Source organism: Pagrus major, chromosome 12, assembly GCF_040436345.1.
Source record: "Pagrus major chromosome 12, Pma_NU_1.0".
In the NCBI taxonomy this organism is placed as follows: Eukaryota; Metazoa; Chordata; class Actinopteri; order Spariformes; family Sparidae; genus Pagrus; species Pagrus major.
The window spans coordinates 21,910,163-21,927,291 of record NC_133226.1 but is presented as its reverse complement, the minus strand read 5'-3'; the positions used below and the strand labels follow the sequence as shown (position 1 = coordinate 21,927,291).

General features: G+C 39.6%; 2 protein-coding genes across 6 annotated transcripts in view; both read right to left on the bottom strand.

Moving 5' to 3' along the window:
• The window catches only part of erbin (erbb2 interacting protein), a 57,613-nt gene extending 49,613 nt beyond the window's left edge, over positions 1-8,000 (bottom strand). For all 5 annotated transcript variants that reach the window (XM_073477627.1, XM_073477631.1, XM_073477629.1 and 2 more), the window contains exon 1: positions 7,458-8,000. The gene's annotated coding sequence lies outside the window, so the exon portion shown is untranslated. The remainder of the gene's footprint in view (positions 1-7,457) is intronic.
• Positions 8,001-9,516: 1,516 nt separating this feature from the next.
• Positions 9,517-16,983, bottom strand: nln (neurolysin (metallopeptidase M3 family)). Its single transcript, XM_073478636.1, has 13 exons — positions 16,805-16,983; positions 16,091-16,349; positions 15,378-15,526; positions 14,821-14,925; positions 14,450-14,552; positions 14,199-14,359; positions 12,961-13,096; positions 11,524-11,890; positions 11,093-11,294; positions 10,813-10,999; positions 10,588-10,716; positions 10,208-10,344; positions 9,517-10,100 (listed from the first exon to the last, which is right to left on the bottom strand). Exons 1-13 carry the CDS (start codon positions 16,844-16,846, stop codon positions 9,948-9,950), a joined length of 2,130 nt encoding a protein of 709 aa, XP_073334737.1. The 5' UTR covers positions 16,847-16,983; the 3' UTR covers positions 9,517-9,947.
• Between the last annotated feature and the right edge of the window lie 146 nt (positions 16,984-17,129).

Genomic DNA, 17,129 nt, shown 5'->3' with positions numbered 1-17,129 from the left:
TGTTCCTTGGCCTGGCCAGTTTGTTCCTTTGCTCTGCTAATAGACTCTGTCGAACACTGTAAACAGAAATCTAATTTGGCTTGTTCTCAGACTGCTGTCAAACACAATGCTGTGTACAAACACTAAGTCTAGTTCACTCACTGCAGTTAAAAGGTGTGTTCGTTGAATGACATCAACACTGAAAGGTGATACTTGCGGATCAAGGTGGGAAGAGACTTGTAAGTTCTTTAGCAGCAGTAGTAAACAGTTGTAAACACAGAGCTTTACTAAAACTGCAATCTGTCACATGGCATCACAGGCAGGCGGTGGTGTATTAGGGTCAGTGAACAAGGTGCTGCTGACCAGCCTGTGCCTGTTCAGCCTGTGTAAATCACTGCACACTTCCGCGATTAAACGCCAGTCATGGAGCTTCTTTATGGGCCAAAACCCACAACTTTGCCTGTGCACACAGAACAGATTTTATATCATTTGAATTAAACCGCCAGCCTAAGCGAACTGTTAACGTTTTGCACTAAAGTGATCCTTGTACAAATTAACAGCTCTGAAACAAGTGTGATTCCACCCAAAACACGCTGTGGATGCAGTGAGTCAGCGAACAATTGGACATAGTCAGAGCATGTGTCCACATCTGTGGTAAAATACATCATAGACCGCAGTGGATAGCCATTTAGTAATACTGTAGTGTGTAAGCAGATGTAAATGTAATTCTTGTGCCTGTGTCATCGCTGATGGCATGACACACATGGCAACAACAAACCACAATCTCCTGAAGCGACAACAGTAATATTATGGCACCCACAAGATCATAAAACAAGACAAAAAGTCTACTTTCGAAATCTAATGTCAGTCTTGGAGCCAAAAATGGAGGAGAGTCTTTTGTTTTGATGATGAGAGGTGGAAATAGAGGTGATGTATATGATAATTTGACTATCGAGCATGAAAAAATGTATACTGCAATGCATGGAGGGGAAACAGATGGACGGTCTAACCATTTATCCATTACTTTTAGCCATTTCATCCCCTCTGCTTGCTTGCTAGCTAGTTTTCAAGCACTCTTAACTGCAATAACACCTAAATTATTTGTTTTAGCTGACTCAATAGAAAACATATTTGAGCTGCAACCAGCCTAAACTGGATGTAAATTTAGGATAATTTGAATAAAGGGTAGAAGGGCTGAAACTTCATCCCTCCAGACTACTAGAACATCAATCGTGGGCAACCTGCCTCATGAAACTGGTTAACTGTTTTTGGCTTTTCCAATCCAGCTATAAATGCAACATGCAACATACAGATCCAGATTAAAAAGTGGAAATGACATTGATGTATAGAGCCAGAATAAGGTATTTACAGCAATAACAGTAATATCATGTTTGGAAAAAAAGCATCCAGCGCACAAGAATCAGTACACAATAGTTTTAAACAGATTTTTTGGTTGCCTGTTCTTCTGCAGTGAATATAAATGAACATGAATATGCATGAACCAGGCTGCACTGAGCCCGATCACTGTCCCAAACCTCATAACAAATTTCTGTGTATGGTATTTGAAACACCATATATATTTAATATGATAATGAATCATATAACTGAACTAGCACCCTGCAATTTATTAGTAACCCAATTTAACGGCCAGATTTTGCCTAAAAATGAGCTACAATATATATGCAATAATATATATTAAGTTTATTATAAATACTGCCTCAGTGAGTTGTGCGTTTCTTACCCTCTTTTTCCTTACGTTGGGAATACTACACCGACTAGGATATTATACTTTTCTTTAGCATGAATTATGCATGTCTTGTTTCTACGTTATATAAAATACATGCCTTAGTGATGAGGTATTGTTCCACTCTCTCCCTAGCCAAATGCAGAGTTGAGTTCAGACTTATCGCTTATCATTTGTAGACAGCCCGAAGACAACTCACTGCCCAACCTACAGCACATAAAACCAGTTAGGCTTTACAGTATGTGGGCAGCTTATAGCAGAGATATGATGCTGTAGCTGATCTTACAAAAGACCGTTTCTTACAGCGTGTACGTCTACATAGGCGACTTTTCTTTCCTCTTCTTTTCCTCTTCCATTGCAAACATTCCTTTACATAAATGTCAAATTGTACAAGTGTTATGTAGGGGAGATTGGAGCAGTTCAGAACATGCCCCTATGTGGTGTCTTAATCAGCCAAACTAAAGAAGGATTTGGCTTTATGAACATATCTGCAGACAGACAGCAAGACTGTCAGAGGGAGAGACAGATTTTTCTCCAAACTGGGTCACAGAAGCAGCGAAGTCATAGGGGACAAACTGAACGCACAGATGTATATTAGAACAGATAGAACAGCAGGTCAAATTTATGCAAATTCACATTTCACAGAGTCAAAATACAGACTCACAAAGCTTGTTACGGACTATCCATCTACAGCATGAAAGGCCTTCATTGCACTTAATGGGCTATTCATTCAATATTGACATCTACAGTTACTAATGTGCATTACCAGCCATTTGTTCAGCCAGTGGGCAACAGACCAAGAAAAAAAAAAATCCATAAACGCTGGCTTATATGTTTGACTGATTTATCATAATGAATAACAAAGTGGCAGTTAAGTATTGCTGTGGAGCCACAGACAAGCCGCAGATTGTAAATAAAATCCACCTACTACAAGTGTTTTGAAAAATACACATAAATCATTCACACGTCAAAGAGTAGACATTTTTCACCTACAGAAGAGTTAATATTTTAAAAAGCAGACACATTTGGGAGAGAGAGATGTGTCGGTGCTTTTTATATAGCCTAAATAAGGTCAGTGGGACTGAAACGTTGCTATAAATTATAAATATCAGCTGGGACATCCCTAGTCTGAATATAGCCTGCTCCAGATCAAGTGATCTACCCTTATGAAGACTGTATTGTGACACTAAAAAGTCCCCTAACCCCATGCCATCATCCAGAGGCGCACGCACATGATCAATAAAATCTCTGTGGGTGCTTTGCAAGAATTATCTTCATAAAAACATAAATAAATACCTGCAAACTGCCATCTTGTCCCCAGTTCTTCCTTTACTCGACATCGGCATGACATGGTCTAACCACAAATGGTCTTCCTCAGGTGGCTGACTAATCCCATGACCTTGCTTGGTCATATGACCACACTTGCGACTTCAAAACTGTAGTCACAGCCTATAATCAAATCATCCCTTGTTTTGAACTCTGCTGCCCGCTTTCACCTGCTTTAAGGAATAGGACAAGCACTTCATAGCGGCCAAACACTACACAGAGAAACCATTACTGAAACCAGTCAGAGTACATGCGTAGACACTGCATAGCTTAAACAAAGATGTCGCACCAATTCAAACACTGAAGCTGTATGTAGAGTAGCTGAAAAGTCAACAAGATATTTACCCTCTGTCTAATGTGGCCAAACTGGAATAGATGTGACACACACTGATTGAAGGGGCTTGCTCTGTCTTCCTCTCAGTAACTTGTTAAGCAAAAATGTGTGACTACATGGATGACGGCAGTAGGCACAGGACACTCTATCTTTAGCCTCCTCACTAAGGTGATAATGTCTCTAAGGACCATTACAACACCAAAGATGTTTTAATCGACAACAAGAAAGCTGCTGATGCGAAGAACTATAAATAATTGAAATTGATTGTGTGTGTGTGTGTGTGTGTGTGTGGTCCTCCAGCTAACATCATCTGATAGTCATGTTTAAATGGAGCTCACTTAAAAAGTTATGAGGATAATATTACCATGGTCCAGTTGGACTAGTTTGTAACAGTTTCCAGCAGAGAGCACATGTCCCCAATTTCTTTCCTCATGACGCACTGCTTCCCACATACTGAGAATTAATTTGTTTTAGTGGGGCCTTGTGTAAATTTGAAACAAAGCCCATTAATAAATATCTGTATTAAACTGTTCTAGAGATGCATTTTCACTATTGATTAATCTTTAACAGTACAAAACCAGAAAATAAACAATTATTTATCACAGAGGACAAAAAAGGAAGCAAATCTTCACAACTGAGAGGCTGGAAATGAGTGCTTACTAAGCTGATGGAATCAACTCTAGAAGGATCATTAGCATAGAAAACACTGAGGTTAGCCCATTGATCGAAAGTAAAATAAACACATGCAACAGCTTGCTCTGTATGCACCTGCTACAAGAGCGATGGGGGCAGGGCTGCAACCACAACAAAAAGTCTCACAACAAAAAACACATCAAACCTCTAAAAATGGGAAATCTATTCAAGAGCATCATCTAAATACATCTATCTACATGGAAAGATCACAACGTAAGGACAATATTTGTGAACCTATTAAAGATACAGTTTAAACAAAATGGCATGAAGGAAATTTGGATCAAAAAAAATCACCTGCCAGCTGTACTGTATTACGAACAACTTGGCACATTCATACTGAGAACTACTGCCTCAGCACACACTGGCTCAATTCCTAACTCAACAGCTTTTTCCTCACAGGTTTGCTCAACACCATCACCTCCAACTCGTCAGCGATGTCACATGAGTGTTTAGTCATTAAACACGTGTTGTTCGGTCCACGTCAACAACCTCATTGTTTACACATTGCTCTGGCATATTTCTCTCTCTTTTTCACGAGTGTAGAGAAAGAATTTTGAATTGCTTCGAGGCTCGACTCGCTGAAGATGGGAGAGGAAATGTGAGCTCATATGGTCACATGAGCAGGAATATCTAAGAAGATGGAAAAAAACGAGCTTTTCAATCATTTATAAACGTGTCATCAGACAAACACACCTACAGTCAGTGTTTCCCATTGGTTCACAATTCAGGATGATCAATCACTGTGTTCCCTTTCAACGGGAATTACGTCACCTTAAGGAAGTAAAGATAACATTTCATTGGGCTTTTAAAGGTATTGCCATAAAGGAAAACATGTCTGAGTTTTATAACTGCTGAACAAAACAATTTGGGCCTGTTTGAAATTAAAAAAAAGGTTTTAACCTCAGTGACCTCAGCTTAATCCTTCAAGAGTTTTATTTGTCCAACTCGAAGTATGATAAAGAGATATGGGAAAAAAAGGGCACAATGGAAGCATTATAGACTTGGATTAACCATTATGCAGCCACAGTACTTTTTTTTTTTTTGAGGCAGAATGAAGATAAGGAAACATGCCACTTTTGTTGAAAAAGCTACTGTCAAGTCTTTGCTTTCTTTCGGTATCCAAGTGGCACAACCAAGTGTTTTGCAAGTGTATCTATAAAAACACTACTTTGGCATTTGAGCGAGAAAAGAACAGGGCAGCGAACCTTATCTTTTGCAGATAAGGTCTGTTGTAAATGATCATATGAGGAATGAGGAAAATTAAATGTTCAGCTAACACACACAGGGCTTCAACACTTCCATGGAAACATACCACTGCAGTGAAACTGATTTATGCAGTGTATGTATTGAAGATCACTCTTGCATGACAATATTTACTTTTCATTAAACAAATAACCAAAAACTGCAACGTGGAAAGGAAGGGCTGAGGAATAGGACAACTGTTTGTTCTACAGTTTGAGGAAATCATCGGTGTATATTATTGTGAATAACTGGATAATAATCTACAAACAGCTGATCACCAGCTCTTGGACACGGGGCCAACAACAATGACAAGTGGCAGCTGATATGTCCTAGTCTCTGTTTACGTTTTATTACAGCAAGGACAGCCTTTGAAGGCTAATCAGTTACTGTTTAACAACATGACAATGCCAGTCAGTTGAGTGTGAAGGCAGCTGAGGTCTTCTCTGTATTTCAACAGGCAGGATGGAGGACATTTATATAGCCATAGATGCCTACGGTATTTACAGTCTATGTTTGAGGGTAGGATAACCCAGACATGAAAATTCAGTCATTATCTTCTCACCCTCATGTTGATGGAAAGTCAGGTGAAGTTTTCGTAGTCCCCAAAAAACATTTCTGGATATACACAGCAAATCTCCTGACAGAAATAAAAACATAAAATGGCTGCATACAGCTTGTCTGGCGTAATCCAAGTCTCCAGAAGCCCCGAGATCCTAAACTGATTTTAAAAAAGACAATATTTACACCCTTAACACGTGGTCAAACTTGTGCAGCCACTTGAGAAGCTTTTAGCTTAGCAGCTTTAATGAACAGGAAAGATTTCGGCATTGAAAAGGGTGTAAATAACGTCTTCTCAAATCAATTTGGGAACTCGGGGCCAGATGAGCTGTGTGGAGCCATTAAATGTTTTTGTCACTTGTTTTTAAAACAAGTCCCCATCTATTCAAGTTGATTAGGAGAACGCCGAAACGCCATTTCACTGCGAAGCGCCTGAAATGTTTCGTGGAACGAGAAGCTTCAACCCGACTTTCCATCGACATGGAGGTGAGCAGATAATGACTGAATTTTAATGTGTGGGTGACCTTTTCCTTTAACATGTCGTGTGTCCTCTTCTTTGGCAACATAAAGCACTCCCATCCTGTCAGTTTCAAGGGTCACTTCAGCTGTTTGTACAGTGATGAGCATGTTTTGGTTTATAGCTTCATAGCAGTTCCCTCGAGATGGGCAAGATTACAGCTGCAAGCACAGTGTCATGCTGTCATTGGTGTGTTAAAAAAAACCCACAAAGCATAAACGGATGTAATTCAGGTAGAGGAAAAAAACCAAAACAACACAGAGCTTTTCACCTGAATGTTATCATGGCTTCCTCCTATTTCTCTGAGCTGCTTCTCTTGACAGCATTTCCCAGAAAAAGAGATGATTTGTGAAAAATAAAACAAAAGATGGACCTGCTGGGAGAAAAAAAACCCCTAAAAATCAAACCTGGAGATTAGCTCAAAATCTCAAATCTTAACGGGATTAAATTACACTGGAGTTAAGTGGGGATGGTAATCTGATTAGTGAAGTGGTGAGAAAATGAAAACGCCGATAATGTTGAGTGTATAGCAGCTCACTAATCCCTCTCGGTCCGTCGAAGGGCTGAAGGTGCCCCGCAACAAAAGATGTGACTGCAGCTGTTAGGTTAATGACTTATACTGAGGATATCAGCTTAAAAAAACACACACACATACAGGTTGTTGACTGGCATTTTTAGATGTACCCCTTCTGCGTCACATTGGATATACTGGTGACCCTGAATAGATGAGAGGCAGCCATGTAACGTACAGCTGTTGATGTGAACCCCACCGAAAATACAGACAAGACAGCTGCTTAAATCTCCCGTTACCGTCCGAAACCAACCACCATTTTACCACAGGAGTATAGTCACAGCCATTACCAAACAACGAGAGTACAAACGAGGGTGTAACATTATAATTTCTCGATAAAATTGACTGAATTAATCAAGACTCAAGTCGGACAGCATCAGAATGGGACGCTGCGCTGCGCTGAAACGTTAAGCTAGCTCTCATGTTAGCATGTTGTACGAGGGGGGCCCCGCAGACAAGAAGCGTAAACTTGACGCAAACAAAAGACACTCACCTAAATCCCCCGTCGAGTCTGCGTGTCGTGTAACGGTGTCCAGGTTATAAGCAGAGAGACGATATCCAGAAGATATTTCAAGAAGTGGGCATTAGCGAGCTTCACAGCTTCGTTTTAGGGTTTTTTTTTGTGTGTGTGCTAGTGCTAGCAGCTAGCTAACGTTGCCCACTTAAAGAGCGACTCGGAGCTGGCCCAGTACGCACATCGTCCTCAAGTTGTCCAACGTTGTCGTCCCCCAGTTGTTTTTCAGACTTTAAAGTAGCTGTTACTCAAGGCGAACACACGCGAATAAAAAAAAAAAAAGTCATTAATTGGTAAGACTTGATGACACAGGGCATTAAAAAAAAAAAAAAAAAAAAAAATCCAAAATGTCCACGACAATCAGCAAGGAAATACAAAAGGCAAAAATGCGTAGAGCGAAACCTTTTCCTCCAAAGTGTGCCGCGCCCAGGTGTTTTCTGTCATAATCTCCTGTCGTTCAATCATGCGGCTTTGTGACAAGAGTCGAGTGAAGCTACATGGAGGCTGTGTGAGAACAACATGAAGCGGTGCGTTTCTTCCCTGCGACCTCTGTGCCTACACGCAGGAGTGGGCTGTCCACCAGAAGTCGCCTCTCCAGCAGCTCCGAGCCTCCAGCGGTGATGCCTTCACTGTCTCACCTACCTCAGACACCTACAGCTCAGCTCACTCGACAACAACATTTATTTTTTCATTTATATGTTAAGTCCAAGAAAGGTATTCACACACACACACACACAGACTACAAATAATTACTTTATGGCATTTTATTAAATCAACACACACAGGTAGATGTGTTTTCACCATATGCAGCAGTTTAACCATTCATGCCAAAGTCCTGCATGAATGGTTTTTATTCCAATAAGGAAATAGGAAGAGAACATTCATTTTTATTTACTGTTTAACTCATGCACAACGTTTGCTATCTTATAGCGCCCCCTGGTGTGTATATGTATACCTTTTTTAGTCCCCCCAAAATATGCAAAACCTCTTCCTTCACAATATGGAAATGAACCATTTCTCCTAATCCTGTTTTAAAAGAAGAGAGATCTGGAGATGTTTCAGCACAATAGCCTAATTCCTTTAAAGGAAGACATATATAGATATATTACAGGGAGTTACATAAAGCTGTAGTGAGCCATCTTTACCATCCCAGACTAAGTCTTTCTGTAGCTTTGACACAGCGTCCAATCACTACATGTCTGTATCTGGAAATATATATTTAAGTATTTTAATATAATGGAAATTTGATGTTATGTCTGTATTATAAAGATAAGAAAAGTACTTTGTTTGCGTCTCATCGGCCTTTGGTGATCTTTAAAAAAACTACATCTATTAAAGTAGTAAAGGTCTAGGTGCACTTTTACAGTTCACAAAACTTGCAGCTGTGCGCGCACACACACACACAACATGATCTCTGCCATGTAAGATATTTTTTCACAGTAGGAAAAGGTCAGGTGTCAATAATGAAATAGATCAAGGCTGAATTTCGTTTAGCAGCTTCATTTTCAGGGTCGTGGTTCAAGGGTCAAGCTAATTTATTTGTCCTTGCACAGCAAAATTTAATAATCAAATATTATGATACAAATACACTGTAATAATTTACAGTGACACTTTCATAGAACAAAGCAAACACTCATAATAATTCATAACTTTTGAACAGCTAGATGTTGAAGGTTCTCAGTCATCCAGGTCATGGTATTTCTAACTGCTGTATCGTAGGCAACTGGATGCGTTTCAGTTTCTTGAAGACGTTTCACTTCTCATCCAAGAGGCTTCTTCAGTTCTAACTAACAGGAGGGGAGTTGCAGGATTTAACATTTAACATACGTACTAAATAACTTAAGCTATTTAAAGACAAAAGCTGGTATTCGCAGCCGCTCACGTATGAGTTTTTGACATTTAATCTGGCTCCATCTCTCCGACAATATTATATTATAACCTTATACACTCTAATCCTTCATAGGCTCATTAATTATTAATATAAAAATAAATTCAGATTATTTATTTTATATGGGATAAGTCAGGTCATTAACAACACTAAGCTGATTGCAAATATTTATTTCAGTGTTGGCTTATAATGAAGACCTAACATTACTAGGGAATGTTAACTTTAATTCACAAAATTACCATCACAGAGCAACCGAATCGGTTAGTTACAGGATTACATGTCATGTAGGTGTATGAACAGCACCAAAACAAAGTTTTCTTCGTATCCCCATCATATTACCGTTATTAATCTTGCATAGCCACAAACAAATAAAGAAAGAAACAAATAGATACAAAAAGAAGAAACAGTATTAAAAGTACATTGTGTCTTTCTTTCATTTGCTTTCAAAACAAATGCACACGCTAATCAAGATCGTTAAGACGGAAGGAGGTCGTTCTCATACTGCATTTGTTCCAGAGGGGTTGCCAGAATCAACAATAAGTGAAAGTTCCTTGTCGCTGCTTTAAAAAGGTCGTATCAAATTATATCGTTTGTGTTTCCTTAGACTTAATCAGTCCTTTGCATTTAAAGAAGGCATCCTGGCACGGGCCACGCCCAAGGAAGGTTTTCAGCATGTCCACTCCATCCACAGAGCCGCCTGCTTCCAGAATCGCCCTTCTGTACTCTTTTCCAACCTGTGTTAAAGCACGCAAGAACTAATAAAGACACTTTGCAATAAAAGATGTATGTGTACAAGTATATAGATATATATGATATACAGTATAGTAATAATCAGACCCACCTTTGGATTCATAATGCCATCCTTTTTAAAACGACTGAAATAAATGTCCATGGAGTAGACTTCACTCCATAGATAGCTGTAGTACTGACCATCATATCCTCCAGCCAGGTGGCAGAAACTGGCTGTCATATTGGTTCCTGCAGAGGACAGATTTTGTCATCAAAATGGTCTTTGTTACAAATCATTTGCACATGTTCCAAGAGAAAAGGTTGAATGTATGCGTTTCATGCAGGAAATGAACACAGAACAGGAAGGTATTTATTGTATTTTAAATGTAACAATTTAGGTATTCGTCCTCATAGGAGGCATAAATACATATCATCACTGATGAAAATCTTTTTCAGCATTTGCCTTACAATTAAACTGTTGCTATAACTGACCTGGTGTAGCAGGAACACCCAGGATGTCCTGGCAGTGCTGTGCAAACACCTCAGTCGTATCTGCATGAGGGCTGGTGTGTAGCGACTGGTCCACTTTACTGAGGACTACCTGACGCAGGTTCATCAGCCCTGAAGGAGATAAACAAGGCAGCACATCAATAAAGACTGCCGATTCCTGTATAAAAGTTAGAGTTTTATATTTTGTGAAAAATTCCAGTGTCTGACCAGTGTTAGCTATTCTGGATGCTATCAGCTTATCGAGCAGGTTGTCTGGGATTGGTGTACCATCCTTGTAGTGGCGAGACATTCTCCTCAGAGGCTCCTTTTCCCAAACCCAGTTCTCAAGCATTTGTGAAGGAACCTCCACAAAGTCCGTCTCGACCAGGGTTCCACTGAATTCTGAAAAAATGGTCTGATACAAAACAGACAGTTTAAGTTCAAGCGCAATTGTTCTAATTAATATTAAACAGTAGTATGAAAACATAATGAAGCAGCTGATGCCTACCTTTGAACAAATCTCATGCATAACATGACCAAACTCATGGAAATATGTCTCTACTTCATGGTGTTGGAGGAGAGAGGGCCATCCTTTTCTGGGTTTGGTAAAGTTGGCCACCATAGCTGCCACTGGAATCCTGCGTTTTGCATCAGGTCCTCTGCAGCCTGGTTGGAGTCCAAAGCAGGCTGCGTGGCCGTACTTTCCTTCCCTGGTGGAAGATGACATTACAATTATCACACAGTAGGACTGAATCTGAACATTAACACAAATAAAAAGCGCTAGTCACATCTAGCTTCAATCTGAGTTGAAACAATTAGTTGATGGAGAATTGTTTTGCAACTATTTTGATAATCAGATTAATTATTCAAGCAATTTTTCAAGCAAGTTTTAACATGTTCAAAATAAAAAACTTATCTAAAAAGTGACACATTCTCTACCTTGGATGTAAGTCCAGGTAGAACTGGCCGACCTCCTCTCCGGTTTCAGTGTCATGTGCTGAGTAAAGCTTGACATCCTCATGCCACACATGTGCATGTTCCACCTCTGTGAACGTGAGACCAAGCAGTTCCTGGTAGATACCGAGCAGTCCTTCTGTCACCACATCCAGCGGGAAATACTCGATCAGTTTGTCCTTGTTCACAGCAAACTTGCACTGCTCCACTTGATTCATGTAGTAGGGTAAATCCCAGGCATTGATCTGTCCATCAAACAGGAGGCCCTTCATCAAGCACTCCCTCTTCTTCAGTGCAAGAATATATTTCCTCTCCTTGATTCCAATGGGCTTCAGCGTTTCATAGAATGTATCTGGAAAGTGGGAAACATACAGTACAGATCAAAGTGGAATATTTTTTAATCTAAAACAATTAAAGCAAGTTTTTTTTTTTGGCACCAAAAGTTTTTAACATCTGAACGCTTCTGTGAACACTGATGGTTTTTATAATGCCTCATTTTCAGGGGTGCTACAGTCCCCTCAGCACCCAGGGGTTAAAGGAAGTAGATAGTACAACCATACTCGGGTATTACACTGCACACTGTAGCAGTAACTCATTTAATATAACTAACTACAACTTGTAATGTATACAGCTAGCATTACATACATTTTGACAGTTATTAACCTAGATTCAATGGGTATTTATTTCTATTAAGACAGGGACTCTTACATTGTCTGAGAGCACATATCTAATTTTAAACATAGGTTTACGTAAATTTTACGATGTCAAGCCATCTTAATAGGTTAAATCTCAAAATACATTTCTTTACTACTCATCTGTTTCAAGTGTTTAAAACATGCAAACAATTAAACAACAATTCCCATGAAGAAGACACTAAGACTGTAGTTGCACTTTGCACTACCAATATATCTATAAAAGGTAATACAAAGTCAGAGTGCAACATCTGCATTTTTTGGGTCATAGGTCAAATAATTGGTCATGATTTTTAAGCTATGGAAGTTACTTAAAAATATATTCAATATGCACATAACTGCTGTTGAAGCCATTTCTTTCAGTTTCATTGTGTGCGTAGTTTCTGCAGTTCGCCTTTAAAGGGCAGTATAGTAACAAGATAGTGACACACACATGTTCAGCCCCTTTTCACTGAGTGATATATGACTACGTGTGCTGCATGCCATAAATTACTATGTTCCACTACATACAAGAGGCATGTGTGCAACATACACTTCATTAAATGCAACAGGCATGAGGTGTAGCATTTCTCTCATCTAGTCGAGTCTGTCTACTTCCTCGTCTATCTATAAAGTGAGGTCTATTTTTCTTATGCCAAGCCGTTATGAGATAGCGTGAATCATGTTAAATGACAGAGTGTTTGGAAGTGTGCGTGTGAGGTTGTGAGGTGAAAGGTCAGAGAGGTCATACCTAAAAAGTCAGACACAGTGCTTGCATTCTTGGCCATGTTAATCTCCAGCACATAATTTGCATGGTTACTATAACCAAGTAAGTCGGCCACCTTTGCCCTCAGTTGTACCAACTCTTCAAGGATCGCCGTGTTTGCCTAGAAAAAAGAAAGGCTGTAGAATAAGATATTTATCAGCAGTGGTGCAAGAAGTATTCAGATCCTTCAGTGAAAGTAGTAATACCATACTGTGAAAATACTCCACTACAAATGAAAGTCTTGCATTTAAAAAACTTTAACTATCTAAGTACATCATTACCTCACGCACATTTCAGACCAGGTATATACACATTGTTTTTACAGATAGCTGCAGGTGAATGATAAAAAAAAAAAAAATACATAAAATATAAAAGGTGAGAGACATAACCTTAGAGAAAAATATTTTTTAGATTGTCAATTTCACTGACTGTATTATACTTTAGCAGTCTAAAAATCCTTCAGTGAAAGGTCAATCATAGGCACATTTAAAAACATATTTTTAAATCATTTATGAGCCATCACATCCCTGTTAAGGATCTTTTCATTAGATCCTGAATTGTGTAACTCTTTGTAAAGTCTGTTTCAATATAAGCTCTATAGATCAATTATTGATCATCCTGACATGCAATAATCATGTCTGAGATGTCATCGCCGTTATGATTTGGACAGCCTCAGGACACATTCAAAGAAGTTGTAGGTGTGCAGCCTGCCGCCTGCAATGTAAGAGCTCACTGAGGCTGCTCCTTCCTGTTCCACTTGGTGTTTCACCAGCTGAATGCCTTTAATGTGAGGCAGCAGCAGGAGAAATGTTTGGTTTGCATTAGCAGTAATTTAATACAGCTCTGATACAGCTATTAGGGGAGTAAACAGTGAGGTTGTTATCAATAACATCATCATTACTTCTGATATCCATGTGCGTAGGTATGCAATTTGAATCCAGTGTAGGAATGTTGGTCTCCATATAGAGAAAAATTCCAATTACTGACTCTAAATACACTGAATAGCTATTGCTAAGAAAAATCAGTCCATAAATAACATCAAAAACGTGGTTTGATTTCATGAAAATCTTAAGAATTATGACTGTGGAGCACTATATTTGCAAGTGACAGCGTTATTTCTCCAGAGAGGGCTGCAGGTGTTTATGCACAAGTTAAAAAAGGACCAGGCTGGCTATGGTCTGGAAAGTGTTGAGCATACAGATTTATCATCCGATTCCAGTTACCTCTTTACACCTGCTGTGAAAAGCTGTTTCCATCTTCCTCCTGGTCTCAGGATTGTGACACCTCTTCATCAGTGGAAAGTAATGGGGATATTCAAGTGTAACTTTATACTGCCCATCTGCTGTCTTGTCCAGTCCATTGAGATAACTGTCGGCCAGGCCGGCTTAACACAAGAGGACCACAACGTGAGTGACAGAGAGGCCAAAGCTTATTTATAATAAGCTTTGGCTGAGTTTTATTAATATAAGCTTACCCAGTTCACGCTCAGAGAAAACAAGAAACGTATTTTCCTCATTTACATTCTTGTTAAACTCTATTGAGAGTTCACTAATGAGCTTGGAGTTTCTTTTGATTTCCTCGGGAGAGAAAAGGGAAGTAAAAAAAAACAAAACAGAAAATTTAATCAATTTCAAGGATTTGACATGAAGTTTACAAGCAGAATTTGTGATCAAAATGTAGACAACAGAGCAACACAACAAGAAAACTTCAAAATAAAAGACTTGACAAATGATTAAGTTGTCTTTTTATACGGTTTACTCAGACACCGAGAAAAACATGCTTAATTTTGTTACGTTATATCTACAACCAAATGTCTAATTTTGAATTAGTCACCTATTGTATTACCTCTTGTATATCTTTCGACAGGTGCAATCCTTTCCTCTTGCCCAATGTCACAAGTCGGTCTAAGAATCTCTTTTCTTCATGTGAAAGTTTGTTTTGAAGCTTTTGCTGTCAAAAAAAATCATCACAAAAAACAAACACACTTCTTCATATGGGCAATGTATTCAACTATGCCAGACAGCTCTACGTGAATTAGGATATGGTATTGGTTACCACTAGTTAGATCAGATTAAATTTCTTTTCCAAGCTAAATAGGATGCTGGAGTCAAATGAGGGTGAGGATACTGTACCCTTATTTGACCCCAGCATCTGGTCTTAATATGGAAACACTTCAGTCCTATCATTTGTTGCCCTTTGGCTGACATAAGATGTGACAATGATCTATCGCTGGCATAGCTGCTGTGATAAATGCATCAAATCCTCACACGTTAGATTTTAATTAGCTTCAACTCAAATTTGTTTTATGGGAAAGATTAACACCTTATTATTATCATCTTAGTGGGCTAGAGGTCTAATTAAAGGACAGTTTTAGATGAACCTTCTCCTCTCATGAAGCATACCTGCAAGGCAGTGATTCGCTTGAAGACATCCTCCCTCATACTTATCTCCACATCAAACTCAGACAGTTTCTTGTCTGCGTCCGTGCTCGCTGTCCGGACCTCTTTAGCAGGACAAACATACTGAGGGAAATCAAGAACGTGGCGCGATGCTAAGGGAACAGATAACCACAAAAGGGACCATGAATGTTAGTACCACCGGCAGAATAATAAGACTGGTGTTGAAACTTACTTTTCTTCTACAAATCCCATAAAAAGTTTTAGTCAGTCTCAGTAATTTCAAACTTCCTTACTGAAGATCTAAATCTTCAAAAGCGAGCCTGAAATAAAAACTTACTTTTTAAAAACAGCTGGGGAGTGTAGTTTTTCACAAACTTTGACTCAAACAAGAGTAAACTATGTTTTTGTTGGGGACTATTTTCAGCTGCGGATGAATACACATTTGCTGCTATACTTCATATTTAAATGTATATGGGACTGCTAAAAATAACTACAGTGTCCAGTGCTCACTTTGCATCAATGCTATTGGATCGTCGATCATTGAATCGATGTATCGATACGGATCGATGTATCATTGAACCCCTACCTTCGGGTACTTAATACAACACTGATTTTTGGACGACAAAGATGCTCTATGGAACAGAGCCAGGTCTTTTCATATGATTATTGACAAAACAAAATGTAGATTACCACTTGAATTATCCTTAAATACTTACATGCATAGTCAAGTTTGACATAAGCCAAAGCTTTCAGCGTGTTTTCCACAGAAACATCCTCTATCTTTATCGCTCCAATGTCATCATACACCTTCTTGACTCTGCTAATCAAACCATCTGTCACGGTCCTGATCTCAGCTGGTGACAGGTCCCATCTCAGTTTATTCCTCTTATTTCCAGCCTGAGAGCTGCAGTCTCTGGCAGGCATCAGAGCCCCATTCTGGATGGTCATTCTCAGGACAGGTGTGTAGAGTAGACCCTGCAGAGGATCCACACCAGGGTTTTAGTAACTTTAAAAACACATTTCACACTAGAGCCGAGCGAGTGAGCCCAACAGGTGGCACTAACACGAGCAATAAATTCTTCAAAGTCACACTTGAAACGTGCCTTGCATTTCTCCCATGCTAAGCTGAGTGACCTTTTCCCTTCCCACAGCGTCCAGTCAGGGTTAGGTTTCATTGCATGGCAGCGAAAAGCCTGTCAAAATATGCTGCGTGGGATACCTCACAAACACCTCAGTGATTTATTTTACATTTTTATTTAATGCTTGTTTTTCTTTCTTTTATTTTATGATTAACAGGTGTTAATATAACTCACAGCAAATTATTTTGAACGTACGGGAGCTGGTAGCACGCCCTCTCTAAATCTGTCACACAGGTGTTAGATAAACAAACAAAATGGCTGCTATTTATTTAAATATAACCGGAAGCGTACCTGCAAAAGCGTGCGGCGGACTACAACACTTAACGCACACATGCCGGCGGTTTCATGCGTTTATCCGTGCGGGGAAAAAAACACCAACTTTCTCCTCCTCTTTGCTGTGTCTCAGTCCCAGCAGCACCACGACCAGCACCACCAGCACCACCAGCAGCAGCAGTGTCCTCCCTCTCCCTCCTCGCGCGTGCAGAGAGCGCCTTTATTTCCGCTGTCAACGCGCATGCGCCGAGGAGGATGCGATCAGGCTGACACACAAGTCCTCATGACGCGGTAGCAGGCAGCAGACAGCTGGATAAGAGCTCAGCTCAGGTAGGTGGGCGGC

Bases quoted from the DNA above. Each gene is read 5' to 3' on its own strand.
- nln (XM_073478636.1), bottom strand. From the start codon at position 16,846: ATGTGTGCGTTAAGTGTTGTAGTCCGCCGCACGCTTTTGCAG. The intron at 11,295-11,523 runs GTAGAGAATGTG...ATCTTCCACCAG, and splicing joins TACCTGGACTTACATCCAAG to GGAAGGAAAGTACGGCCACG. The intron at 10,101-10,207 runs GTGGGTCTGATT...GCTTTAACACAG, and splicing joins ATGGCATTATGAATCCAAAG to GTTGGAAAAGAGTACAGAAG.